Raw genomic sequence first — 27,387 nt, 5'->3', positions numbered from 1 at the left:
CAATTCTGGACCCTTTGTTCCTATTATTTCCTCTCCCTCCACTCCTCCTCCCTACCCCCCAGGGTGCTTTCCCACCTCTCTTACCGTCAAGTTCTGATTCAAAACTCATCTCTTCCAAGGAGCTCTCATTAACCTTGCATTGTCCTTTGACTCATTTTCTGGGCGTCCTACAAACACTAGGTTCACATCAAGGTCTCTCTCTCATTTTCTTAATGTCACTGTGTTGTTTTGCACTTGACTCATTGTACTTTTCTCTGAATCATCTTACATAGTTAGATACATGCACGTGCACACACACACACACACACACACTTTCCCAGAGTATAAGCCTGGTTACTGGTTGGTGCCGTTCATAGTAATGTATTTCCCAGTGTTTTCTTCCCAAACAGCCGCACTGAGCATTGTGCTGTCTTCACATTTCATGACTGTGTGTTGACTTCACTGACTCCACTCTTGGGGAGTGAAAGGCTTTGGAAAAAGCTCTTGCTGGGAGATGCCATGTGCCAAGTTTAAGGCTTGGCAACAATTGCTATTGAGTTACAGGCCCTTCTTGTGCCAAATCTTGCTAGTTATTGAGTACACCTTGCATTCTAGAAATTAATTCTTACAATGAGCCTATTGAGTACAGACCAGAGATTTAAAAAATTACATTCCCAAGTACCATTACTGTAGCCTTGGCTTTGGGTATAAACATAGGTGCATGTTAAGAGTCGGGCCATTCTCACTTCTCTTACTCTTCCTCCTTGCTCTCAGCAAGCTGTGTAATGTTCTAGATCGCCTGAACGTGATTGCAGAAAGTGTGGTGAAGAAAACAGGCTTCTTTGTAAACCGCCCCGATTCTTACTGTAGCATTCTGCGGCCAGATGAAAAGTACGTATGGTGTTTTAAAACCTAAGATATCAAGAAGTTAGCGCTTATAGACAAAAAATATTCTAGACATGAGCAGTTTGTACTCCTTGGAAGATAGATGACTATTCCTTTGGGGAGACGACACCCTGCCCACGTTGTCTGTGGAATGAACGTTCATGAGGGTGGGAGATTCTCTTGGCAGCTACATACCTTGAGATGGAAGCCACAGAATCTCTTGCTTCTTAGAATAAATGTTACATAAAGTATTTCTGTAAAATAAAACTTTCTGTAATGAATTCTGTGTTTCAGTATTAAATAGGAGCAGGAAAATTTTTTCATATGCACCCGTCTATAGATTAGTATTTATAGTAACATTTTAATGAAACTTGTCAGTGTATTAGTTATTTGCTCACAGATCTTTCTTCATTGGGGCTTCCTTGGTGGCTGAAAGAGTAAAGAATCTGCTTGCAGGAGACCCGGGTTTGATCCCTGGGTCAGGAAGATATCCCGGAGAAGGAAACGGCAATCCACTCCAGTATTCTTGCCTGTAAAATCCCGTGGACAGAGGACCCTGGTGGGCTACAGTCCATGGGGTCCCAAAGAGTCAGACCAGTCTATACTAACATTTTAACGAAATTTATCACTGTATTATAGTTATTTGCCCACAAATCTTTCTTCATTAGTACTTTGTGAGCTTCTTTAGATCAAGCATCTGTGCTTAATTTATCTTGAAAGAACCAATATTATGTATTTCCAGCATTTTATTTTCAGTTAACAAAGTTAACTATAATGGTAAAGAAAAAACATGCAAAAAGCAAGGAAAAAAAAAACCTAACCAATTACTAATGTGTACATCTTCTGTTATAGTTTGAATTTCAGGGCACTTGTGACCAGGGTCCCCAGGACTCCTCCCAGGCTTGGTGATTTCCTAAGAGAACGCAGGAGTTGTAGTGTATTGTTGTCCTCTTGGCTGTGATTTAATATGAACAAGCAAAACAAAGCAAAATTAGCCGAGGGAGAAAGCACATGGGACAAAGTCCAGAGGAAATGAGGGACTCGCTTCCAGAGTCCTCTCCTGCTAGAGTATGTTCAATTCCCCCGGCAACTTGCGACAGCGAATGTGAAGTGTTGCCAACCAGGGGAGATGATTGAAGACTTGGTGCCAGGGTTTTTACTGGAAGTGGTCCCACAGGCAGCTCTGCCTGGCAGCTACCAAAATTTCAGGCTCCCAGAAGGAAAGGCTGTTCAGCAAACCATGTTGCTTCTACAAACAGCTTAAGCACTGTGAGCCATGCTTGTCTGTTCTGGGAATAGTGGGAATTAAAGTTCCCGGCACCAGCCAGGGGGCAGCCTTGTAAGCGGGCCTTTCTGAGCATAGCAGTCAGGCCTGCTGTGTTAACTCTTTTTCTGCACTGCACCTTCTTTTAAATAATTAAAAGATTAATGTCATTACATAGTACTTATAATAGAATATTTCCCCATGCCTTCGTTGGCGAAGGCATGGAGAAAACATGTGGGAAGGAAAATAATAAAGAAGTTTGTAAAAACAATGAAAGGACTGTAGCAAAGCTCCATGAAGAAAAGCTGGAGGAAGTAGAACCTCCTAAAATCAAGGGGAGAAGGACCAGGCTTGGTAGATTGTATTATAAAGTTGATCTGCAATTATTCATGTCTGTAGAGACTGAACAGGAAATGGGCTTAAAGCAAGAGACTTTGGATGAACGTGGGTGACGAAATGCTAGTGTGCGGGGCTGGAGCAGGTTAAGATGCTCCTTTCCTGGCCTCCCTTTGAGGGGAGCATGGGTAGCATTCCATCTCTGTTATTTGCAAATTCACTTACCTGAGAAAGTAAACTGAATCAACGGATTGTTCAGGGGCGTTCAGCCCTATTACTTTCATTCTTAATTAAGAGCTGGTACCAAATATGAATATAGATTATGTTATTAAATATTTTAAAATTAAAGCATGTATTTTTAAACACAGGTGGAATGAACTAGGAGGATGCGTGATTCCCACTGGTCGCCTGCAGGTATAGATGACATTGTGTTAATAATGAACAGAATTTGTATCCACTGTGTGTGATGTTTTCTGAAAGCAACCATGGAGAGAGATACTTCTTATTGAATGCAACATTATTAATCATTTGAGAACAAGTTTTAATGCCTTACAGCTAGTGTTTAACTCTTGGAAAGGATGTATAGCTTAAATAGTAATGGCCCATAGATTTTCGGGGGGGCTTCCCAGATAGCTCAGTTGGTAAAGAGTCTGCTGCAACGCAGGAGACCCCAGTTCGATTCCTGGGTTGAGAAGACCCACTGGAGAAGGGATAGGCTACCCACTCCAGTATTCTTGGACTTCCCTTGTGGCTCGGCTAGTAAAGAATCCTCCTGCAATGTGGGAGACCTGGGTTTGATCTCTGGGTTGGGAAGATCCCCTGGAGAAGGGAAAGGCTACCCATTCCAGTGTTCTGGCCTGGAGAATTCCATGGACTGTATAGTCCATGGGGTCACAAAGAGTCAGACACACTGAGCAACTTTCACTTTCATAGACTTTTTTCATATAATATAAAATTATTGGAAATAGAAACAAACAGAAATGTGTAAAGAACAAATTAGAAGGACTTTGGAAAATGAGCCAGATAATCACTATATCTATTAATTATGCTTTAAGAATGAAACTGCCTCAGCCACTAAATGGTTTGGTTTGTACAGTAAAGGAGACAGACCAGGAGGAAAAGCACATATTTAACTAATTGGCACAGGTGGAAAATGTTAGCTGTTTGTTTTATCTTGTTAAACTAAAGAAAAATTCAAATATAGACTAGAAGGTATAATGATGCTATTGGAGCAATATTGTGACTACCAAATATAACCTTTTATAGTGAAAAAAAATGCTTCATTATTTGCTCAGGAATAACACCCTACTTGCAGCTTGTCTTCTTAAAGAAATCTTGCGTAGGCTGGAAGTAGTTCTGGTGACTGAATAATGATTGACCGTTTAAGGTGTTTCTCTTTAGACTGGTGTTCTTCGAACCAACTGTGTGGACTGTTTGGATCGCACCAACACAGCACAGTTTATGGTGGGGAAATGTGCTCTGGCTTATCAACTGTACTCCTTGGGCTTAATTGACAAACCCAATCTACAATTTGATACAGATGCAGTTAGGTAAGCCTTATTTTTTTTGCCTTTCAAATGCTGGTAATGACAGAAAGCAAACTTGATTAATCATAAAGGACTTTTATGAACTCATTTCCCCTTTTGGCTTCTCAAAAATTATGTTGTTAAAAGACGTAATTTAAATTTGGTAACATCTATTTCTATTAAAGCCCTATGTGTTGTTGCCATGGTTTTGTTTTCCTATTTGTGTTAATTATCAAAAAATGCTGTGTACTTTAGATAAATCCAAACTAGTGAGTTTCTTTGGAAAAAAAAAAATCTCAGGCTGTGTTAGGAAAAAAAGTAATATGCCTTCGTATATTTTGAATTAAACAGGTCAGATAGATAAAAGATTGAAGAAATACTGTTATTTCACTGCCCACTGGGTCCATGACAGGCATGAAGTACTGTTTCTTGAAATGCAGTGATCGCTATTATCAGTCCTCTGAGATAGTCATAAAGGCTCTGTCCAAAAGAGTGCTCAGCTTACAAATGGCCAGATCTCAGCCATCACTGCATTAAAAAACCTTAACAGGCACTTGAAGAAACAGAAGTTTCAAACATATATTTCTAGGAAAGAATATGGTTTGATGTGACAAGAGCTTGTCCTTTCTTCCAAAGGCAATTCAGAGAGAACAGAAAATTCTGGCATGGGAGGTAAATTGAGCTGGCAGGCTGCAGAAAGTTAGGAGTCTTTTAAGAGAGTAGTCTAGGCTTGGGTGGATTATGCTTTTTGGTCCCCCTGCTTTTTTTTTTTTCCCCTTAGAGTTTTCTGTGATTTTGTTGTTTATTGGACTATTACTCGAAAATGTAATACATTTTGTGTATGCATTTATCTTCCAAGATGTTGAAGAGTCTACTTGAAAAGAAAGGCTCAGAGGAATTCATGTAGGAAAAGACGTGTTTTGAATCTGTAGCTAAGTGAATAAAGGTATATAATACTTTGGATGAAATTCTTTAGTGTTTGTGTGTTTTACTTGGACTTCTTAGGTTGTTTGAGGAACTCTATGAAGACCATGGCGATACCCTGTCCCTTCAGTATGGTGGTTCCCAACTTGTTCATCGTGTGAAAACCTACAGAAAGATAGCACCGTGGACCCAGCACTCAAAAGACATCATGCAGACCCTATCTCGATATTACAGCAATGCTTTTTCAGGTAATTCTGGAGTTATATGCATTTCTGAGACTTATCCTGATGCACATTTTTCTCTTTTACATATCCTTGTTTTTAAAGCTAACTGGAAAAGTAATATCAAAGTTAAATATTTTTTAAAAGTTTAAATAAAACAGAATCTGTCGCTTAGGAGGTGCTCAGTAAATATGCAGTAGATGAATGAATAAACTTTGTATTTTAAGTAGGGCACTTTAGCCACCCATAACTGGAGCTTTTGTATACTTCACAGTACTGTGATTCCTTGGCTTCTGCCTCATTCCTAGTTTCTGCTTGTAATGAAAGTGAAAGTGAAAGTCACTCTGTCGTGTCCGATGCTTTGTGACCCCACGGACCATACAGCCCATGGAATTCTCTAGGCCAGAATACTGGAGTGGGTAGCCTTTTCCTTCTCCACGGGATCTTCCCAACCCAGGGATCGAATCCAGGTCTCCTGAATTGCACGCAAATTCTTTACCAGCTCAGCCACCAGGGAAGCCCTGGAAATACATAAATCAATTTAAGAGTATTGAGTAATTATTTTTAAATAGAGTTCATCATTTTAACAGTTGTCTAAGAATGTGAATATCACTGTATCTTTTAAATGTCAGCTAGAAATGAGAAGTAACATTAGCACTAAATTTTAGTCTTTTCTCGTTTTATGACTTGGGAGTACTAACAGCAACAGGTGGTTAAAAGGGCACTTTTTCTGCCTCCATTCTGATGTCACCCACCAAAGTGACTGTGAGACAGGTCCCGTGCACAGAATTTTTAAAGGAAGAGCTCAAGTTGATTTTGTGAGTCTTGGACTCTTAAACTAGATTAAAGACAAAATCGTTTACAAAATGTAGAGAAGAGGAATCAGCAAAGAGATTCTTTGAATTTTTGCTACGCCGTGACTGTCCCCAGCCCCTGCTCCTTTACCTCCAGCCTGGAGAGAACTGGATTCTGGGCAGGCTTAATGGAGGGACCCCGTGGAGTTGTTGGCTTCGGGCAGCTGTGTAGCAAAGCTGAAGCAGAGGGACGGGCTGAGGAGCGGGCTGCCATGTTGGGAATGGCCTCCCCTCCTAGAGTTGCTGAGGCCAGAGGATCAGTAGGCCTACCAGGTGACCAGAGGTGGCCCCGTGGGGGAGGGTGCTGGCATGGCATTGGCCTAGGTCCTGGCCAGAGGGACCATAGCAGCGGGAACCAGGAGGTGATTGATCACTGGCTTCCCAAGGAAGGAGTAGCAGGAAAATGCCTGATGTGAGAAGCCTGTGCTCATGCCAAGGGAACTGCAGGTGTCTCCAGCGCTGGGAACCTCAGGAGAGTACGTGAAACCATCCACAAAAGAATCAGCCTTCAGCCTTTTCCGTGCCCAGAGAGAATGCAAAGGCGGTTTGCTATACTTCTGTGCAGGCATATTCATTTCCTGTGCTATCTAACAAATTACTGAAAAATTGAGAGCTTAAAGCAACATATATTCATATCTCACGATTTCTGTGGGTCAGAATTCCAGGCCCAGTTTAGCCAGGTCCTCTGCAGAGGGTCTCACCAAGCTGTAGTGGAGATGTCAGTCAGATGTGGTCTCATCTGGAGGCCTGATTCGGGGAGGGTCTGCTTCCCTGCTCATGTGCTTGTTGGGGGAATTCAGTTCCTTGTGGACTTGTTCCTTGTAGAGATCATGGCAGCTTGCGTCTTCATCACTGGCATGGGAAAGGGTCTCTAGAATGAGTCTTCTGGCAAAACAGTCTTATATAACATAATGTAATCGTGGGGTGTCATGCCATCACTTTGCCATATACTATTGCTCAGAAGCAAATTGTGGTCCCACCCACACATGAGCAAAATCTGTGACAGTTTCCTAAGGCTGCTGCAACAAAATACTAAGAACTAGGTGATGTAAAACAACAGAAACTTATCTCACAGTTCAGAGGTAGTTCAGTGTCAAGTTGTCAGCAGAGCCAACCAAGTTCACTGTGAAGTCCACAGAGGAGAATGCCTCTTCCCAGCTTCTGATATTTTGCCAGCAGTCCTCAGTGTTCCTCGGCTTGCAGCTGTCTTGCTTCCACGGTCGAATGGTCTTCCTCTGTGTGTCTAGGTCTGTGTCAAGTTTCCCTCTTCCTGTAAGGACACCAGTCATACTGGGTTAGCATGCGTGCACACTCAGTCACTTCAGCTGTGTCCGACTCTTTGCGACATGGGGTGTAGCCCGCCAGCCTCCTCTGTCCATGGGATTTTCCAGGCGAGAATACTGGGATGGGTTGCCATTTCCTTCTCCAGGGGATCCTTGACCCAGGGATCAAACCTGTGTCTCTTACGTGTCCTGCATTGGCAGGCCCTAGTGCCACCTGCAAAGCCCTAATTGGATTAGGGTCTACCCTAATTCAGTATGGCATTATCTTAACTTGATTTGGGCTTCCCAGGTGGCGTAATGGTAAAGAATCCACCTGCCAATGCAGGAAATGCAGGAGACCTGGGTTTGATTCCTGGGTCAGGAAGATCCTTTGGAGAAGGAAATAGCAACCCAGTCCAGTATTTTTGCTTGGAAAATTCCATGGACAGAGGAGTCTACTGGGCTACAGTCCATGGGGTCACAAAGAATCAAATGCAACTGAGCACACATAACTTGATTATGTCTGAAAAGACCCTAATTTCAAATAAGATTACATTAATGGATATTGGGGTTTAGGGCTTCAGTATATCTTTTTAGAGAGAAACAATTCACTACACAACACAGGCTATCTATCACACTAAAGCATGAACAGCAGGAAGTGGGGAGCATGGGGGTCACTTTGGAGTCGAGATCAAGTGAGACCATCCCCATTACCACACTGCAGAGGGGTTGGAAGCTGGTTGGCAGCCGAGTGGGTGTGGGGGGACGTGCGGGAGAGACCTAGAGGTCCTGTGTGGTCTGGCCCCGCCTACCTTGCCATTCTGCCATTCATGCCATCCCCTTCCCCCATCACAGCTCTCCAGACACACAGACCTTCTCACTCTTTCCTGACTAGGTTAGGCTTCCTCTGCCAGAGGCTCTTGCTGTGCCCCTTGGAACATTGGAAGATAAGACTGCAGTCTTCTGAGCTTTTGAGAGCTCACTCTGCTTTTACTTTCTCAAGGAAGGTGCTCCTGTTTTTGTTCTTGGAGCATTCTGCACCTTTGCAGCACCTGGCACAGTTGCACTTAAATCCTTGACTGTGCTATTAGTTGGGTTGTGTGTCCCTGTATCCCCCACTGTGAGACCCAAGAGCTCATGAGCATCTTATTTACTACTGGTTCACTATGGTGTCCCTGCTGCCTTGCTCATGGCACATAAACTGTTTATGGACTGAATTAATAAATGCATGAGTTAATTCATTACCTATGCCCTCCCCAGCTTCCCCTTTTCCCTGAATTCAGAAATCAACAGGGCTAAGTATATCAGCCTAATAACATGTGGCTTATCAGGAATGCTCTTAGACTGCTCAAATCATGTCTTTCGAATTCACTGAGAATTATGGCCTTTATACAGCTGGTGAGCTCAATGTGTAACATAAACCACAAAGCCACTATAGACCTTTAGAGTGTTTGGATATTGCTCTGTGTGCATGACTCCTTGAGCTGGATTTAGGAACTTTACAATCAAAGTATATTAATCTGAACAAAAATCAAGAGTTAGGAAAGTCAAATTTAGAAATTCAGGTCAGTGGCGTAAGTTTAAATTCTAGATTTCTAAAGCAAAAATATTGAAGTATTCCCATCATCCTTTATTACACTTACTGCTGTAGTTCCCAATAAAGATATTATGTATTGATGTATTCCAAGTGGCTACAACATTATTGCAAATGATTATTATAAATAGCTAAAAACACTAAAAATAACACGTGGTTTCACTTGTTTTTGTAAATTAGAATGGTTTTAAGGTAGTCTCTCTAAAGGCAGTCTCACTGGCTATGCTTCATTATTGTACTGGTTTTCTAGGACTTCTGTAACAAAGCACTACAAGCTTGGTGGCTTAAAACAACAGAAATGTGCTGTTTCACAGCTTTGGAGGCTTTAAGTTGGGAATCAAATGTCAGCAGGGCTGTGTTCCCTCTGAAGGCTCCAGGGGAGGTTCCTTACTTGCTTCTTATCTTCTGATGGTTTGCTGCTGATCCTTGGCTTGCAATTAAAACTGTGGTGCTTTCATTTCTGTCTCTGGTGTCACACGACATTCTCCTCTCTGTTGTGTCTCCGTGGTGTTCTCCTCCCTGTGTGCGTGTGTCTCTTCTTATGAAGACACCAGTCATACTGCATTCAGGGCCTGCCCCATTCCAGTGTGGCTGTATCTTAACAGGATTACATCTGCAAAGACTTGATTTGCAAATAGGGTCATATTCACAGGTCCTGGGGCTTAAGACTTTTAATATCCCTTTTGTGGGGAACACAGTTCAGCTTGAATAGCTATGTAAGTCATGTGCCAACAAGTACATATACCTCTGGATATGTGTTGAACAAGGTTTAAAACTTCCTGTTCAGGGTTGTTCCTGAATTGGGAGTCATTATGATACAACCAGTCCATCCTAAAGGAGATCAGTCCTGGGTATTCATTGGAAGGACTGATGCTAAAGCTGAAACTCCAATACTTTGGCCACCTCATGCGAAGAGTTGACTCATTGGAAAAGACTCTGATGCTGGGAGGGATTGGGGGCAGGAGGAGAAGGGGACGACAGAGGATGAGATGGCTGTATGGGCATTACCGACTCGATGGACTTGAGTTTGAGTGAACTCCGGGAGTTGGTGATGGACAGGGACGCCTGGTATGCTGCGATTCGTGGGGTCGCAAAGAGTCGGACACAACTGAGTGACTGAACTGAACTGATTGACACTTAAGGACAAAGTCATGTGTTTTTCAGTAAGATTAGAGCACAGAGAGTGAATGTGTAGCTGTGCATGATTAAAAATGAAAGGAGAACAATTAAAAGACAGAAGGTGGTCATAAATAAGTAACGTGCACACGATGGAAAGGTAAAGCAAAATTATGCACAACTGAAAGAGGAACTATTATGAAAGGAATTATTTTATGAATAATATGGCTAAAACAGACTTCTGTATTTTGAGAAGCATGGTGCCATTGGGGTGTACAACTTATTTTAAAATTACAATGGATATTATATAATGGTAATATATTAATAGAACCCTTTTCTTTAAGCACTCAAGATAACTTTGTGAATCAGTCTCTCCGTGTCATGTCTCTGAGGTAGACAGGAAGGTTCTTGAAATGAGGTTGTTAAGAATTTTATCCTTGGTTCATATGGACAGATGGAGACTATGTGGGTAACCCACCTGACTCCCTTTCAGGTTCATTTTAAAAACTGTTTTGAGTTTTCACATACTATTACCATGTTCTGGGGTTTCTTTTCTTTCTGAGAAATGTCCTTTGGTTTCTCCCATAACTGGCTACAGAAGCAGTTGTAGGACGTCAATAAGAGAAGAACAAGTACCTAGGTATTCTCTTTGGACGTTAGGAAGAAGTTTATAATTGTAATTCCTTGTCAAGTTCTAATTTTCTTTTATATTTATATGTAGGTAAACCTGAATATTTTTTTCTGAAGCTTATTGAATTGAAATCCTATTTTAAGGAAAAAAATATAAGATACCTGCACAGTTAATAATAGAACAGCTGTATATACATACATATACACACGTATATATAGATATATGTGTGTGTGTGTGTGTGTGTGTGTGTGTGTGTTGTTTAGTTGCTCAGTCATGTCCAGCTCTGTGACCCCGTGGACTGTAGCCCGCCAGGCTCCTCTGTCCATGAGATTTCCCAGGCAAGAATACTGGAGTGGGTTGCCATTGCCTTCTCCCGGGGGTCTTCCGGACCCAGGGACTGAACCCCTGTCCTTACATGCTCACTGCCGTATGCGGTCAGTTTCCCCTCTCTGCGGCCTCATTTCCATGAGCATGGAGGCACACCTTGTGTTTTCCATCTAATCTTTCCTTCTGTTCTTAACCACACCCACTGCTAACAAAAGCTCTGCTCTCCTGAAGCAAAACCTCTTGGAAGCGTTATCTGCACACCTGTTCCCTCTCTCATATCCTGTTCTCTCCACCTGCTTCACTGAGCCTTTGCCCTGTCATGCCCCCAAACCCGTGCTTATCACAATCACCCCAATCTCCCACTGCCAAACCAAGGGCTCCTTTTCTGTGTTCATCTTGCTCAGCTGTTTGGCAGCTTGTATCACAATGGAGCACTCTTTCTTGAAACTCACCTCTGTGCTGTCTCTCTCAGTCCCGCTGGTGACTTCTACCCTATTTCTAAACTCTCCTCTTCTCTTTCTACACTTTTACCTTAGGGGCATCTCACCCAGCTTTTAAATACCATATGTTTGACACTCAAATATATATCTCTTCCCTGACTCCAGACTTAACTAAATGCCTACCTTGCAGGCATTTCCTTCTGAATATTGTGTTAGTTTTCTACAGGTGCCATAACCAATTATCACAGACTCAGTGGCTTAAAACAACACCCGTTTATTATGTCCCAGTGTTTGTGGTTCAGAAGTCTGGGAATAGCATTACTCACCTGTGTTCTCTGCTTAGGCTCTCACCTGGCTGCAGTTCAAATGAGAGCAATGAAGTCAGAATGTGGGCTCTGATCTGGAGGCCTCTGGGCTCATTCAGGTTGCTGGCAGAACTCGAGGTGGTTCTTGGACTGCTGTCCCCGTGTGCTGTTGGCTGGGGCTCATTCTCGGGTTTGAGATGCTGCTTACCTTCCTTGGCTTGTGGTCCACTCCATCTTCAAAGCCAGCAATGGTGCATCAACCCTTGTGCCTAAAATCTGTCTGCTTTCCTCTTCTTAAAGGATTCTTATGATTCCAGTGGCCGATCCAGGTAAGACACGATAATTTTCCTACGTTGATGTCATTGATTAGTCATTTCAGTTACATCTACAAAGTCGCTTTTGCCATCTAAGATGAAATGTTCATGAGAAACTATGGAGGGAAGGTCATGAGGCCAAGTTTCTCCCTACCACGGATATCTGAGAAGAATCTCAAACTAATCATTTCCAGCAGGAAATGACTTGCTGCTGCTGCTGCTGCTGCTGCTAAGTCGCTTCAGTCGTGTCTGACTCTGTGCGACCCCATAGACGGCAGCCCACCAGGCTCCCCCATCCCTGGGATTCTCCAGGCAAGAATACTGGAGTGGGTTGCCATTTCCTTCTCCAGTGCATGAAAGTGAAAAGTCAAAGTGAAATCGCTCAGTCGTGTCCGACTCTTAGCGACCCCATGGACTGCAGCCTACCAGGCTCCTGCATCCATAGGATTTTCCAGGCAAGAGTACTGACTCTGCCCCAAACTTGTTTCTCTACTTTTTTTCTTTTTTCACCTCTGCTTCCATTGTTCCGTTCAGAATCCTAGGAATCATCCTTAATTTCTTTATTCTCCTTATCTTCCCTGGTCTCACCTCTCAGCAAACCTGGTTGGCTCCACCTCCAGAGCATATCCCCAATCCTTCTGCTGTGTTTCCTCCCCACTGTTGCCGGGCTGGTTCAGACAGCTGGTGGCTCTGAACAGCTGCCGTGGCTCCTGATTCCTCCCTCGGCCTCCCCTCTTCTGTTCTTGCTCTTCACAGCAGCCACAGTGATCCTTTCGAGAGTTAGATCATATCACTCCCCACTCTGAAATCCCTTCCAGGGCTTCTCATCGCATTTAAGATCGGACTCTTTGCCATGACCTTCGAGGCCGCGTGTGGTCTGCCTCACTGTCCCCAGTCCTGCTCTTTCTTTGCCCCCTGCCCTCCAGCCCCCTGCTCCCCCCTCCACCTTCGTGCTGTTCCGGACACTGTGCAGCCTCCACCTGCTTCCCTGATCACCGACCTAAGTGTCCCTCTTCTCTCTCATTACTCTCATGTCACTCTTATTTTTTCAAAGAACTAACATCCTCTGAAAGTACCCTGTACCTTATTTACTTGAGAATTATTTTTGCTTCCCACTGTGGAATGTAAGCCCCATGAAAGCCAGAATCAGTTATGTATAGACCATATACCTAGTGTGGGACAGACATAGTAGGCTCTTGGATGAATGAATGGTGGTTTTTTTTTTTTTTTTTTGTAGTTATGAAGGTAATATATGCTAATTATAAAAAGTATAAAATAACTCACAAATAAATCATATAATCCTCACCTTTCAGAGGTAGCAACTTGTTCATATTTAGCAGAACATGATCCTTCTAGTTACTGTACAGGTAATGTATATCTGCTTTTTCCCTTTTAGATAATGTTGAGTAATCTTTATGACCCTAAATACTCTTTTACAACTTAATTTTTGGTAACCTTGTGGCAGTCTGTCCTTTAGAAGCACCACAGTGAGGTTACCTGTTTTTATTGTGCATTTATGTTTCTTTTAAACGAACATCTTTTTTGAATGTTTTTTATATTATGAAAATTTCAGCACCATATTTATTAGGTCAGAGTATACATATTTTCAGGATCTTTAAAGACATATATGTATATGTATAGCCAGATAGCCTTAACGAAAGGGTGTAGCAATCAGTTCTCTCTCAGCAGAGTATAGGAGTGCCCATTTTGGAAAGTATTTGCCAGCTTAATAAGTAGAAAATGGTTTGCATTGTTCTCAGTTTGCATCATTTACTGAATACTAGTAAAGTTGAGTTTTTGAATGTTTACCATCTATTTGTTTCTTTTAAAAATTGCATGTTTTTCTATTAGGGTGTTGATCTTTGTCCTTCTGACATTTAGTTGGTATTTATTTCAACATACAGTAGGAGGCAGTGGTCCAAGTTCACTGTCTGCTCCTCACCCTGGTTAAATAGTACTGTTTATCGAATAGCATCCCATTCCATTACTGATTTCAGAGGCCACTTTATCATGGACTTAATTTAATATTAGGTCAACAAATACTCTAGTTTCCAAATAATCATTTTTGGCTAATTAAAAAGAACTGTTGACTACAACTCCCAGGATGCTTTGGGCGCCTAGACTACACTTCCCGAGATGCTCCGCAGCAGGACCGGGCCTGCGTGCGGGGCCAGGGAGGGCGGGGCCGCCGCGCCAGATTAAAAAAAAATAAAAATAAATAAATAAATAAAATAAAAAGAACTGTTATCTTCAAGCCTGACCTATTGAAATACAGTGTGTTAGTGATTAACTATCTGGATGGAGTTTGAAAGGTGCATATTCCTTTTTCCTTTAAAGCACAATTGAATATAAAAGTAGGTAGTTATTTTGCCCTCTTGTTATCTGCAACTGCAGAGAACCTACCTATTTTAAGCTTTTGTCTCGGTCCAAAGTACTACTGTCTTCCAGAGGGCGAAAACTTCATCTGCAGTCAAAAGTAGCCAGGAAAAGTTCCTGAGGCTCATTAGGACTAGCCTTAGATTCCAAGCTTAGTTCAGTTCAGTTCAGTTCAGTTCAGTTGCTCAGTCGTGTCCGACTCTTTGCGACCCCATGAATCGCAGCAAACCAGGCCTCCCTGTCCATCACCAACTCCCGGAGTTCACTGAGACTCACGTCCATCGAGTCAGTGATGCCATCCAGCCATCTCATCCTCTGTCGTCCCCTTCTCCTCCTGCCCCCAATCCCTCCCAGCATCAGAATCTTTTCCAATGAGTCAACTCTTCGCGTGAGGTGGCCAAAGTACTGGAGTTTCAGCTTTAGCATCATTCCTTCCAAAGAAATCCAAGCTTAGTAAGTGACCATAAATACCATAGATACATTGTAAGTTAATGTAACAGCAGTACATTCAAGAAGTCTCCATTATGATCCTTTGAAGGCATATCTATTATTTGGTTAGGTTTCTCAATCTTACATTTTATCATACTTGCTAAAAATTAAAGGAACTACTAATTAGTCTTAATTAGGGATAAAAGAAACTCCTTGAAAATGTGGCTGAAAAATGGAAAGCTTCTTTAGATAGAATTAAGATATTTTGAGGTACTGCATAGTGTGAGTTATTAAGTGCCATTAAGGCTACCCAAGAATCATAAAGAATATAATTACTATAAAAGCAGTATGTTTACTTTCATATTGTGTTAAGAGGGTGCAAATTGGGGTGGTAATGCCTTCATCATTTAATACTTGATGTTTTCTCTCAACAAATGGAAAAAAGGCTCCAAGTATACTCATCATATAAACACATCCCTTTCATATATTACTTGTAGCATAAAAGGTGAGCGTTGTTTTAATGGAATGCTGCCTGTCAAAATATATAACTGGAACCCATGTTTAATGTACCAGATTTCATTTATTGCTTCTGCCAAAATGACCAAATAGCCCAATGAGAACAGTGTTGCTAATTTCAGATTTTTCTGTGTTCACTATAGCTGTTGGAAGGAAATTGATTTTATGATGATGATATCCTGTTTCAAAAGCAGTCATTTCTGTTGGCTTTTTGGTTCTGTGCTCAATTTCAGAAAGAGATTATTATTTATATTGTGGATGTCTGTCCCTAACTTGAATATACAAGGGCTCCGAGACCAGAATGGAAAGAATGAAGGATGCTTGGGAGGGGGCTGTGCAGGACAGGAAGGATGGCTCATGAGACCACTTCAGTGCTTATCGTTTTTACCAAAAATACAATTGAGAAAAAGAAGAGGAGAGACAGCGTGTGTGTGTGTGTGTGTGGTCAGTTTTACTAGTTTGTTTTTTATTTTATTTTATTTTTTTTGGGGGGGGGAGTTTTATTTTTTTTAAATTTTATTTTATTTTTAAACTTTACATAATTGTATTAGTTTTACTAGTTTGTAGTCTGTTTTGAAAAAGTACTTTTGGAGAGGTTGAATGGTTAGAGTGACGCTGTTTTCCGTGTGCACACTCTGCCTTCTTTATCAAACACAGCTGTAGGGGAAACCAAATGTTGTAAAGGTTGTCTCTGCTAAAGAAATGGAGTATCTTTTCATGGATTAAAAGCAGAAACTTGGAAACTGACTTGTTCAAGGATGTGCCACAGAATATGGGTAGGAATTGGGCCGCTTTATTTGTCTGACTTCTCTTCTGTCTTTGCCATAAAGTGAAGATGTTCTTTGTTTCAGGTAAACTCACAAATGGTGAGAATGTTTTTATTCTAAAAATGCAATCACTAAGGTAACTAGGGCAGTTCTTAAAGACTTTTTAAGAATCTCTCAAAATTCAAGAAGCAGTTTACATTCACTATCCTCTATGTTATGAGACGTATAGAGTAAAAAGGAAACATTTTGAAATAAGATTTTAATTTTCAAAATCTTGGTGGGTGTTTTAGATGTTGTGTATGACTTTTACAGTATAAATGCTTTTATTTTCAGAGGTGTGTTCTATGACATTCCAGATGTACCCTTAATCCTCCTAAAAAAGCATTCCCCTGGGTTGTTTATATGAGTAATAGAGTTCCTGAATTATGTATTTTTGCTTTTTAGATGCTGACAGACAAGATTCCATTAATCTCTTCCTGGGAGTTTTCCATCCCACTGAAGGGAAACCTCATCTCTGGGAACTCCCGACAGATTTTTATTTGCATCACAAAAATACCATGAGACTTTTACCAACAAGAAGAAGGTATTTTTCTTCCTGGTCTACTGTGTTAAACTCAGCTTTGATATTATTTTGAATATGAGAGAACTTTCTTTTTGAGAAATGATAATATAGGCTAAAGTAGTCAGCCTTGCTACATGTTTGCCAGGAGGAATTTAGTATTGTTGATGTCCTGATAGTTCAGTTCAGTCGCTCAGTCGTGTCAGACTCTTTGCGACCCCGTGAACCGCAGCACGCCAGGCCTCCCTGTCCATCACCAACTCCGGGAGCATACCCAAACTCATGTCCATTGAGTCAGTGATGCCATCCAACCATCTCATCCTCCGTTGTCCCCTTTTCCTCCTGCCCTCAATCTTTCCCTGCATCAGGGTCTCTTCAAATGAGTCAGCTCTTCACATCAGGTGGCTAAAGTATTGGAGTTTCAGCCTCAACATTGGGAAATTGTCATTAACAAATACAGTTGTTTTGCATTTTCATAAGATACAAAGTTTCAGAGCTTCATCATTGAACTGTTAAGTTGAAGCTCCACTGGAGCAAACCAGTAACATAACTTTTGAGTGCTTCCTACAAATGTGGGGTGATAAAGAACTCTTAACATGTAAGGAATCGTCTTTGGTTTTTAAGTGTGGTGTCTAGGCAGCCTCACTTTGGAATTCCAATGTTCTTTCCTCCAGGAAGCACAGGGAACTCTTGGTGACACTGGGGAGGACAGGAAGCTAGAGCCATGGTGCTCGTGGCAGGCGCCACTCCCACCAGCCCTGTTGCTCAATCTGGGCTTTCTTGAGTCATTTGCTGTATGGGCTATTATGATGACAGTTAAATTGGTAGCAGTTGTCCCCAAATACGGAGAAGCCAATGGCACCCCACTCCAGTACTCTTGCATGGAAAATCCCGTGGATGGAGGAGCCTGGTGGGCTGCAGTCCATGGGGTCATGAAGAGTCAGACATGACTGAGCGACTTCACTTTTACTTTTCACTGTCATGCATTGGAGGAGGAAATGGCAACCCACTCCAGTGTTCTTGCCTGGAGAATCCCAGGGACAGGGGAGCCTGGTAGGCTGCCATCTATGGGGTCGCACAGAGTCGGACACGACTGAAGTGACTTAGCAGCAGCAGCAGTCCCCAAATGAATGAACTATCTCCTGAGGATAGGACAAGACTCTCTGTGTAGCACAGGCTGCAGGGTCAGGGGACTTGAGTTGGCGTCTCTGTAGCCGTGTGACCTTGGACTAGTTATTTAACTTCTCTAAGTCTCATTTCCTTCCTCTGCACAATGTAAATGACAGGACACACATTACAGAGTCATTGTAAGGGTTTAATGAGAGGACTCTTTAGCACTGTTAATTGAAGAGTCATGTTCTAATAATGGGCAACATTTTTCACATATGAGACTTGAGCCTGGTCCCTTCTGCTCAGAGCCCTGTGATGTCAGGTCTGCTCCTAAGGCTCTCCTCTCACAGCATCCGTGTGATCTAGCCCTCATTTTGTGCAACAGTGCCTCGCAAACACTACAGGGTTCATTGCTGGTCTGTGCTAACTGTGTGGACAGACCACAAGCAACTGGTGAATTAGCAAGTGCTAATGTTATAGATGTTGCCAAATTCTCTATTACTTCAGGAACATTTCGAATATTAAGAAAATGTCAGAGTTTATATGTTTCTCAGCTTTGTTCTTTTAAGTGTATTTTCTTGGAATAACCAGCTTAATGCTTGACCTTACTTTCCCTATAAATGAAGCAGTGCTGATTTTTCCACTATATTAATAAATGATTGCCATGAATTTTTGCTGACAAAAAAATCTGGAGCTAATTATGTTTATTTGATGAGAGATAAACATAAATGCCTATATTTAGCTTTGTTGATGCAATTGACTATGGGTAAATATGGTTGATTTTCTGAAACTTTATATTACCTTAAAGTATTGAAGCTATTAAGATACAACTTGGAGAACAAGCAAAACTCAATTTTCTGTTGCTGAAATTAGCTAGTAAATTACAAGCATAAGTTAAACCTAGAGTTACATAACTGAGGCAGGCAGTGTTGGTGCTTATTTGTGGAAATAAAAGGAAGCTGATGTTACATTCCCATTTTTAAAATTAAAAAAAGGAAACTGAGTTGCAGAGAAAATGTGTCTTGACTGAGGTTATGTAGCCGATTAGACAGCACAGTAAGTGAATACACTAAACACCTCCCACTGAGAATAAACTTTTATCAAAGTAGGTACTGTGGCTCTCACAGTTGACTTGGTCTCCTTGTTTTGTTTTTCTCTAGAATGTGAAAATTCCAAAAATTGATTTTTGGCATCAACAACTGATACTAATAAAGACTGTAGGATAAATTTCAGTACTTTATTTTGGCCTTTCTAGTCACCCACCGATACTAGTTATTTTGATGAGGGTTAAATCCATATGCTGATTCTCAGAAGAAATAGCCAGAGGCTACAACCAGACTGGAGCATGGATGCTAGGGTAGAGCTGAGTTGGATTTTCTGCAGGTGTGTGACCTTAGACCTGTTTCTAAACCTCTGGAAATCTTGTTTTCCCAACTATAGAAAGGAAATGACTACACACACCTCACAGGTCACTTTAAGGATTAAATAAAATATGAATGGGAAGTACTTCCTACTGGGTCTGACACATGATCCACGCAGTCTGGGAGCAGCCAAGCTCTGGAGGGACTGCCTGCAGTTAATACCTGTGTGACCCGAAGCAAGACATGTAACCGGTCCAATTCTCAGTTTCCACATTAGTAAAATAGAGATAGTGATAGTGTCTGACCTGTAGGTTTTTCTGAGAATCAGATGAGATCATATAAATCCTTAGTACATAGTAGTCCAACAGATACTAGTATTGTTATTGTTCTTTAAAACGACTGCATTCCTTAGTTGTGAGTGAAGTGAACCCACTCAGTCGTGTCTGACTCTTTGCGACCCCGTGGACTGTAGCCTGCCAGGCTGCTCTATCCATGGGATTCTACAGGCAAGAATAGTGGAATGGGTTGCCATTTCCTTCTCCAGGGGATCTTCCCAACCCAGGGATCAAACCCGAATCTCCCGCATGGCAGGCCGATGCTTTATCCGAATGACCATTAAGTCTGGAAACTTAGATAATATTATTTTATCACTTATTTTTTGTTGTTCATTCCCTAAATCATGTGCAGCTCTTTGTGATCCCATGGACTGCAGCACGCCAGGCTTCTTGCCCTTCACTGTCTCCCAGTTTACTCAAATTCATGTCCATTGAGTCAGTGATGCCATTCAACCATCTCATCCTCCGTTGTTCCTTCTCTTTCTGCCCTCAATCTTTCCTAGAATCAGTCTTTTCCAATGAGTTGGCTCTCTGCATCAGGTGGCCAAGGTATTAGAGCTTCAGTATCAGTCCTTCCAATGAATATTCAGGGTTGAATGCCTTTAGGTTTGGCTGGTTTAATCTCTTTGCTGTCCAAGGGACTCTCAAGAACCTTCTCCAGCACCACAGTTCAAAAGCATCAATTCTTCAGTGCTCAGCCTTCTTTATGGTCCAGTTCTCACATCTGTACATGACTACTGGAAAGAAAGAAAAACAAAGCTTTGACAATACAGACTTTAGTCGGCAAGGTGATGTCTCTGCTTTTTAATGTGCTGACTGGGTTTGTCATAGCGTTCTTCCAAGGAGCAAGCATCTTTTAATTTCACGGCTACAGTCACTGTTTGCAGTGATTTTGGAGCTCAGGAAAATAAACTCTGCCACTATTTCCATTTTCTCCCCATCTATTTGCCATGAAGTGATGGGGTGGGACCAGATGCCTTGATCTTAGTTTTTTGAATGTTGAGTTTTAAGCTAGCTTTTTCACTCTCCTCTTTCTCCTTCATCAAGAGGCTCTTTAGTTCCTCTTCACTTTCTGCCATTAGGGTGGTATCATCTGCATATCTGAGGTTGTTGATACTTCTCCCAGAAATCTTGATTGCAGCTTGTGATTCATCCAGTCCAGCATTTCACATGGTGTACTCTGTATACAGGTTAAATGAGCAGTGTGACAATATACAGCCTTGATGAACTCCTTTCCCAATTTTGAACCAGTTCATTGTTCCATATCCCATTCTAACTGTTGCCTCTTGACCTGCACACAGGTTTCTCAGGAGGTAGGTAAGGTGGTTTGGTTTTCCCACCTCTTTAAGAATTTTCCACAGTTTGTTGTCATCCACACAGTCAAAGCAGAAGTAGATGTTTTTCTGGAATTCTCTTGCTTTTTCTATGATCCCACAGATGTTTGCAATTTGATCTCTGGTTCCTCAGCCTTTTCTAAATCCAGCTTGTACGTCTGGAAGTTCTTGGTTCATGTACTATTGAAGCCTAGCTTGAAGGATTTTGAACATTACCTTGTTAGCATGTGAAATGAGTGCAGTTATACAGTAATTTGAACATTCTCTGGCATTACCCTTCATTGAGATTAGAAATGAAAACTTACCTTTTCCAGTCCTGTGGCCATTGCTTAGTCTTCCATATTTGCTGGCATGTTGAGTGTAGCACTTTAACAGCATCATCTTTTAGGATTTGATATAACTCAGCTGGAATTCCATCACCTCTACTAGCTTTGTCCATAGTAATGCTTCCTAAGGCCCACTTGACTTCACATGCTGTGATGTCTGGCTCTAGGTGAGTGACCATACCATCATGCTTATTTGGATGATTAAGATCTATTTTATAACATACTATTAGTGAACATTTTATTATGTATTTGTCTGTGTTTCCAAACTTTGTGACCATCTGTATTTTACACTGTTTACCAATGACTTATTCTGAAATAGTATTTTTATAAAATGATAAGGGAAGGGGGGATAAACTAGCTTTGCCCAGAATTCATCCAAACCAGTTCTCTCGAGATAACTACTTTTGTGACTCAAAATCCCACATTTATGAATCTGTTCAAACTGCTGATTGAAGCTTTGTTCTGAATAGTACTGGGGTGGGTTGCCATTTCCTTCTCCAGAGGATCCTCCCAACCCAGGGATCGAACCTGGGTCTCCCGCATTGTATTCAGATGCTTTACCATCTGGGCCACCAGGGAAGTCTGAAATAGGTTAATATGTCATATATCATCTCAGATGCCATTTTGGAATCAGTGTTAATAAAGTCACCAGGGTATTTTTAGGCATTATACATTGTCTCTTTGACTCAGAGTTGGGAGGTTTCCTGGCACTATTTTCTGTCTGATGTATGAGTTCCCCCTGTATCTTCCCAGGTGGGGCTCAGCTGTACTGTGCTTGGCTGGCGTCGGTTTGTCAACCAGCACCTGTCAGATTGAGAGGTAGTCGTTTTTGGACAGTTTACTCACATTATTCTTTCTCATATCATGCTGAGATCCGTTTGTCTGTAACTTTACCTACTAATCTTAGTTTAATCCCCTGAGACCTTAAGAACACAGTTTTCTCATTCACTTGATGGTCTTTTAAATATTTGAAGACAGGTTCACACATTCTCAAAGTTCTTCTTCTCCAGGTTAAATAGCTCCACTTTCTTAACTGTTTCTCCTGTACTGTGGTTTTAAGTCTGTTTAGCGTTCAGAAGGCTTTCTTCTGTATTCCAGTTTATATCAGTGCTCTTTTTAAACTGGAATTCAAACCTGGGTCCAACAGTAGTCCAACTCTGGTTTAATTTGTGCCAAGTGTTGTGGGACCATTGGTGCCATCATTCCCCTTGTCCTGGGTAATCTGTTTTTTTATCATGAAGTACAAAGTTACATTGACTGTTTGCAGCAATGCTATCGTAATGTTAATTCTCTGGGCTTCTATCCACTGGAATTCCCGTCTTTTTAACATGCCCTATTGCCATGCCTTATCTCTGCCATCTTTTCTTGCCTGTATATGCTTTGCCTGCTTCCAGAAAAAATACGTAAACACGTATCCTATTTATTAGCTATTTCCTCTAGCTTTGTAGCTTCTTCAGAATTAATCAGTTGGCTATCTTGATCCTAATGTAAGTCCTTGATGAAATAGGGTGAGTCCTTAAACAGAATAGGATAGCAGAGCCCTGTGGGCTACCACCCAACAACTCCCTCTACCTTGACACTGTTACGTGATTTTTGATTGGAATCATTTCAACAGCTGTAACTAACCATGCTGTCAACACTTGACTGTCCTATCATCCTGCCCACGTCTCTGTCTTGTTCACATATATCAGTTGCTTTGCTCAGATCCATATATGTTATTTCAGAGAGCTCCCAAGTTTACTAGTGGAGTTAAAGAGCCTTTTAAAATCTTCCTAACCTTTCTATGTGAGCCAAAGGAATTGAACACTCTTAATACTGGAGAGTGAAAAAGAGAAAAGAAGCTGACTTTCTAGGTGTTTATGCAGAGGCGGAAGTGGCGCCCACCTGCCATCGCCTGTCCTCTGATACCTGGTCCGGAAGCAGATTTCTGTCCCGGTGCAGGTGCTCTTCCCCTGGGTGAATGTGCTGGTGGGGGAGGTGATGCCTCCCAGTCCTGGGCTCAATCCTCTCAGATGCTCTCCTCCTCCATCCATCTCAGCCCAGCTTCCCCAGAGCAGGTATTTCTTTGGGCTTCTTTCCTTCTGAGACCCACTTAGAAGAGTTGGACTTAAAAAAAAAAATTATTTACTTTTAATTGAAGGATAACTTCTTTACAATATTGTGCTGATTTCTGCCATACATCAACATGAATCAGCCATAGGTACACATATGTCTCCTCCCTCTTGAACCCCCCTCGAACCTCCCACCCCTTCCCACCTCTCTAGGTTGCCACAGAGTCCTGGTTTGAGTTCCCTGGATCATATAGCAAATTCCTATTGGTCTTCTGTTTTACAAATGGCAGTAGTGTATATGTTTCCATGCTACTGTCTCCATTCATCCCCCGCTCTCCCTCCCCACAGCCCGTGTCCATAAAGCTTTTCTTCTCTGTCTGCATCTCCATGGCTGCTCTGCAAGTAGGTTCATCAGTACTATCTTTCTAGATTCCACACATAGGTGTTAATATACAATATTTGTTTTTCTAACTTACTTCACTCTGTATAATATGCTCTATTCATCCACTTCATTAGAACTGACCGAAATGCATTCCTTTTTATGGCTAACATTCCACTATATCTGTGTACCACAAATTCCTTATCCATTCATCTGTTGATGGACATCTAGGTTGCTTCTGTGTCCTAGCTATTATAAATTGTGCTGCAGTGAACATTGGGGTACATGTGTCTTTTTTAATTTTGGGTTCCTCAGGGTATATGCCTAGTAGTGGGGATCATATAGTATGCTGGGTCATATAGTAGTTTTATTTCTCATTTTTAAAGGAATCTCTGTACTGTCTTCCATAGTGGTTGTATCAGTCTGCATTCCCACCAACAGTACAAGAGGGTTCCCTTTTCTCCACACCCTCTCCAATATTTATTGTTTGTGGATTTTTGATGATGGCCATTCTGACTGGTGTGAGGTGATATCTCATTGCAGTTTGATTTGCATTTCTCTAATAATAAGCAATGTTGAGCATCTTTTCATGTGTTTATTAGTCATCTAAGAGACACGGGTTCAATCCCTGGGTCAGGAAGATTCCCTGGAGAAGGGCGTGGCAACCCACTCCAGTATTCTTGCCTAGAGAATCACATGCACAGGTGAGCCTGGCAGCCTACAGTCCATAGGGTCACAAAGAGCTGGACACAACTGAAGTGACTTAGCACATTAGTCATCTGTGTATCTTCTTTGGAGAAATGTCTGTTTAAGTCTTTTGCCCACTTTTTAAAAAAAATTTTTATTTTTTAATTGAAGGAAATTGCTTTACAGAATTTTGCTGTTTTCTGCCAAATATCAACATGAATCAGCCATAGGTATACCTATGTCCCCTCCCTCTTGAACCTCCCTCCCATTCTCTCCCCATTCCACCCCTCTAGGCTGATACTGAGCCCCTATTTGAGTTACTTGAGTCATACAGCAAAACTGACTATCTATTTTACATATGGTAATGTAAGTTTCCATGTTACTCCTCCGTACATCTCACCCCCTTCTTCCTCCCCTCCAAGCCATGTCCTTAAGTTTGTTTTCTATGTCTGTTTCTCCATTGCTGACCTGAAAATAAACTCATCAGTACCATCTTTCTAGATTCCATGTATATGCATTAGTATACAATATTTATCTTTCTCTTTCTGACTTACTTCACTCTGTATCATAGACTCTAGGTTCATCCACCTGATTGGAACTGACTCAAATGCATTCCTTTTTATAGCTGAGTAATCCGTTGTATATACGTACCACAGCTCCTTTATCCATTCATCTGTCAATGGACATGTAGGTTGCTTCCATGTTCTAGCTATCGTGAGTGTGCTGCAGTGAACATTGGGGTATTTGTGTCTTTTTCAATTTTGATTTCCTCAAGGTATATGCCCAGTAGTGGGATTGCTGGGTCATATGGTGGTTTTATTCCTAGTTTTTTAAGGAATCTCCATACCGTCTTCCATAGCTGCTCACTTTTTGATTGGGCTGTTTTTCTGGTATTGAGTTTTATGAGCTGTTTGTGTATTTTGGAAATTAATCATTTGTCGGTTGTTTCAGTTGCTATTATTTTCTTACATTCTGAAGGTTGTCTTTTCACCTTGTTTATAGTTTCCTTTGCTGTTCAAAAGCTTTTAAATTTAATTAGGTCCCACCTGTTTATTTTTATTTCCATTACTCTGGGCAGTGGGTCATAGAGGAGCTTGCTGTTATTTATGTTATACAGTGTTCTGCCTATGTTCTCCTCTAAGAGCTTTATAATTTCTGGTCTTACATTTAGGTCTTTAATCCATTTTGAGTTTATCTTTGTGTATGGCATTAGGAAGTGTTCTAATTTCATTCTCTTAACATAGCTGTCCAGTTCTCCTAGCACCACTTATTGAAGAGACTGTCTCTTCCCCATTGTTTGCCTCTATTGTCCAAGAGAAGGTGCCCATAGGTGTGTGGGTTTATTTCTGGGCTTTCTATCTTGTTCCATTGGTCTGTATTTCCATTTTTGTGCCAGTACAATACTGTCTTGATGACTCTAGCTTTGTTGAAAAGTATTGTTAAGCTTTATTTTGCATAAGGATACAGTTTAGTAATATTTTTTAAAAATTTATGGCCTGATCTCTTAATTTTCTCTTAATTCTTTTTCTTCACATGGTGCATTCTGAGTTAAAACATGTTCTTTATAATGTCTTCTTCTTTTTCCTAAGTAACTGTTTTTTAGTTATTTATTTATATATGCGTTGATACCTTCTCTGCTTTCCTCCTCTGCCAATTCTGTCTGCCATCATTAGAATTTATGCCTGTGCTTGCTCGTGGGTGAGTTCTTTCTCTCTCTAACACACATACACCCTTTTAAATGAGTTAGCCCATGTCTTTTTCATTCCTTTGATCTGATGATCTGATTTTTTTGGAAAAGGAAATGAGAATAGCCTGGTGTGGCTTGTTTTTATGAATAGATGTGGTTTCATAGAAGTCACCGGTCATCTTCTTAGGTTACTCCCATCTCTAGTAAATACTTGATTTGTTATCTTGCCTGCGTTGACATCACACTCATTGCTGTGTAGTTTTTGGAGTCTTTCACCCTCTGGCTTTTGAACATCAAGACTGCATTTGCCCATTTCCAATGTCAGTTCTGCTCTTTAAAAAGAGTATTGAGCGCAGCTCTATCAGGACACCTGAACGCTCCCAGAGATTCTGTGCTGTCTCCTTCCGCCTCTTGGGCTGTGCACAGTTCCCTCTTATCTTGTGTATTTCTCTTTCCAGCATGAAACTTGTGCTGGTGAAGATCGGAACAATACTGTAGCTCTACTTTCTCTTTATTTTCAACACGGCATTTCTAAAGTGTAGAACAGTGTTTGACACACAGTAAGTCAATAAATAAATTGCTTAATAAATGGTGAAAGACTGAATGAATTCTTTGTAAGCAGCAGACTTATCCCTTTTCTGTTGTTTTTTTTTTTTTCCCCCATGCTTTAAAGCCTTGCTATTTAAAAAGTAGTCTGAGGGCCAGCCCCTTTGATATCACCAGGGGCTTGTCTTAAATGCAGAATCTCAGACCCCACCTACTGAATCAGAATCTGCCTGTTAACAGGATTTTCAAGTGATTCATGTGTATGCTGCCTTTGAGAAGCACTGCTCTAAAGCATGACTTCAGTCTCAAGCAAAATTTTAGGAGCCTTTCCTGTTACCCTAGTACTAACCACCCCCTACCATAGTTCGTTTGTCTAGATAACACATTTTATCTAGTGAATTGTAGAAAACCAGCATTTACATTTGGCGCATTTTAATCCTTTTTTTTTTTTAATAGTTACACTTACTGGTGGACACCAGAGGTAATAAAACATTTACCACTGCCTTATGATGAAGGTAGGTACGCTGTTTCTCTAGTTTTTATGCCAACCTATTTGGAAATTATTATTAAATGATCTTGAAGCATTCGTTTCATATAACATTTTATTAGGAGGAAATGAATGACTATTCAGGGTTATGTTGCTGTTATAATAGATAGGAGATTATGACATCTTAGCTTTTTTTAAAGGGTAGAGATTGTATTATACTTCTTTTGTCTAAATAGGCCAATACCTTGTATTGTGTCTTACCAGTTATCAGGTATGTCACTCAGATGTTTAGTGGATATATTATTTCATCATTTAAAATTAGTACTTAATATATTCCTACATATTTGGGGGGAATAGGGGAGGAAGTGAGGACCCATTCACAAGGAGAAATAAAAACTTTCCCTATATCTAAGCAGTGAAAAAGGTACAGATGTATGTATAAAACTGTATTTTAGTCAC

The 27,387-nt window shown here is 41.2% G+C and overlaps 1 protein-coding gene across 3 annotated transcripts in view; it reads left to right on the top strand.

Annotated features, from left to right (window-relative positions):
* Positions 1-27,387, top strand: part of FIG4 (FIG4 phosphoinositide 5-phosphatase) — a 172,215-nt gene that overhangs the window by 83,040 nt on the left and 61,788 nt on the right. For all 3 annotated transcript variants that reach the window (XM_019967222.2, XM_019967223.2, XM_070795986.1), the window contains 6 exons: positions 754-870; positions 2,833-2,878; positions 3,866-4,014; positions 4,996-5,162; positions 16,511-16,649; positions 26,898-26,956. In XM_019967222.2, coding sequence (XP_019822781.2) covers positions 754-870; positions 2,833-2,878; positions 3,866-4,014; positions 4,996-5,162; positions 16,511-16,649; positions 26,898-26,956 — 677 coding nt within the window. The remainder of the gene's footprint in view (positions 1-753; positions 871-2,832; positions 2,879-3,865; positions 4,015-4,995; positions 5,163-16,510; positions 16,650-26,897; positions 26,957-27,387) is intronic.

Source organism: Bos indicus, chromosome 9 (assembly GCF_029378745.1).
Source record: "Bos indicus isolate NIAB-ARS_2022 breed Sahiwal x Tharparkar chromosome 9, NIAB-ARS_B.indTharparkar_mat_pri_1.0, whole genome shotgun sequence".
Lineage (NCBI taxonomy): Eukaryota > Metazoa > Chordata > Mammalia > Artiodactyla > Bovidae > Bos > Bos indicus.
Note: the sequence above shows the minus strand (reverse complement) of the source record. Positions and strands in the feature narration are given on the sequence as shown.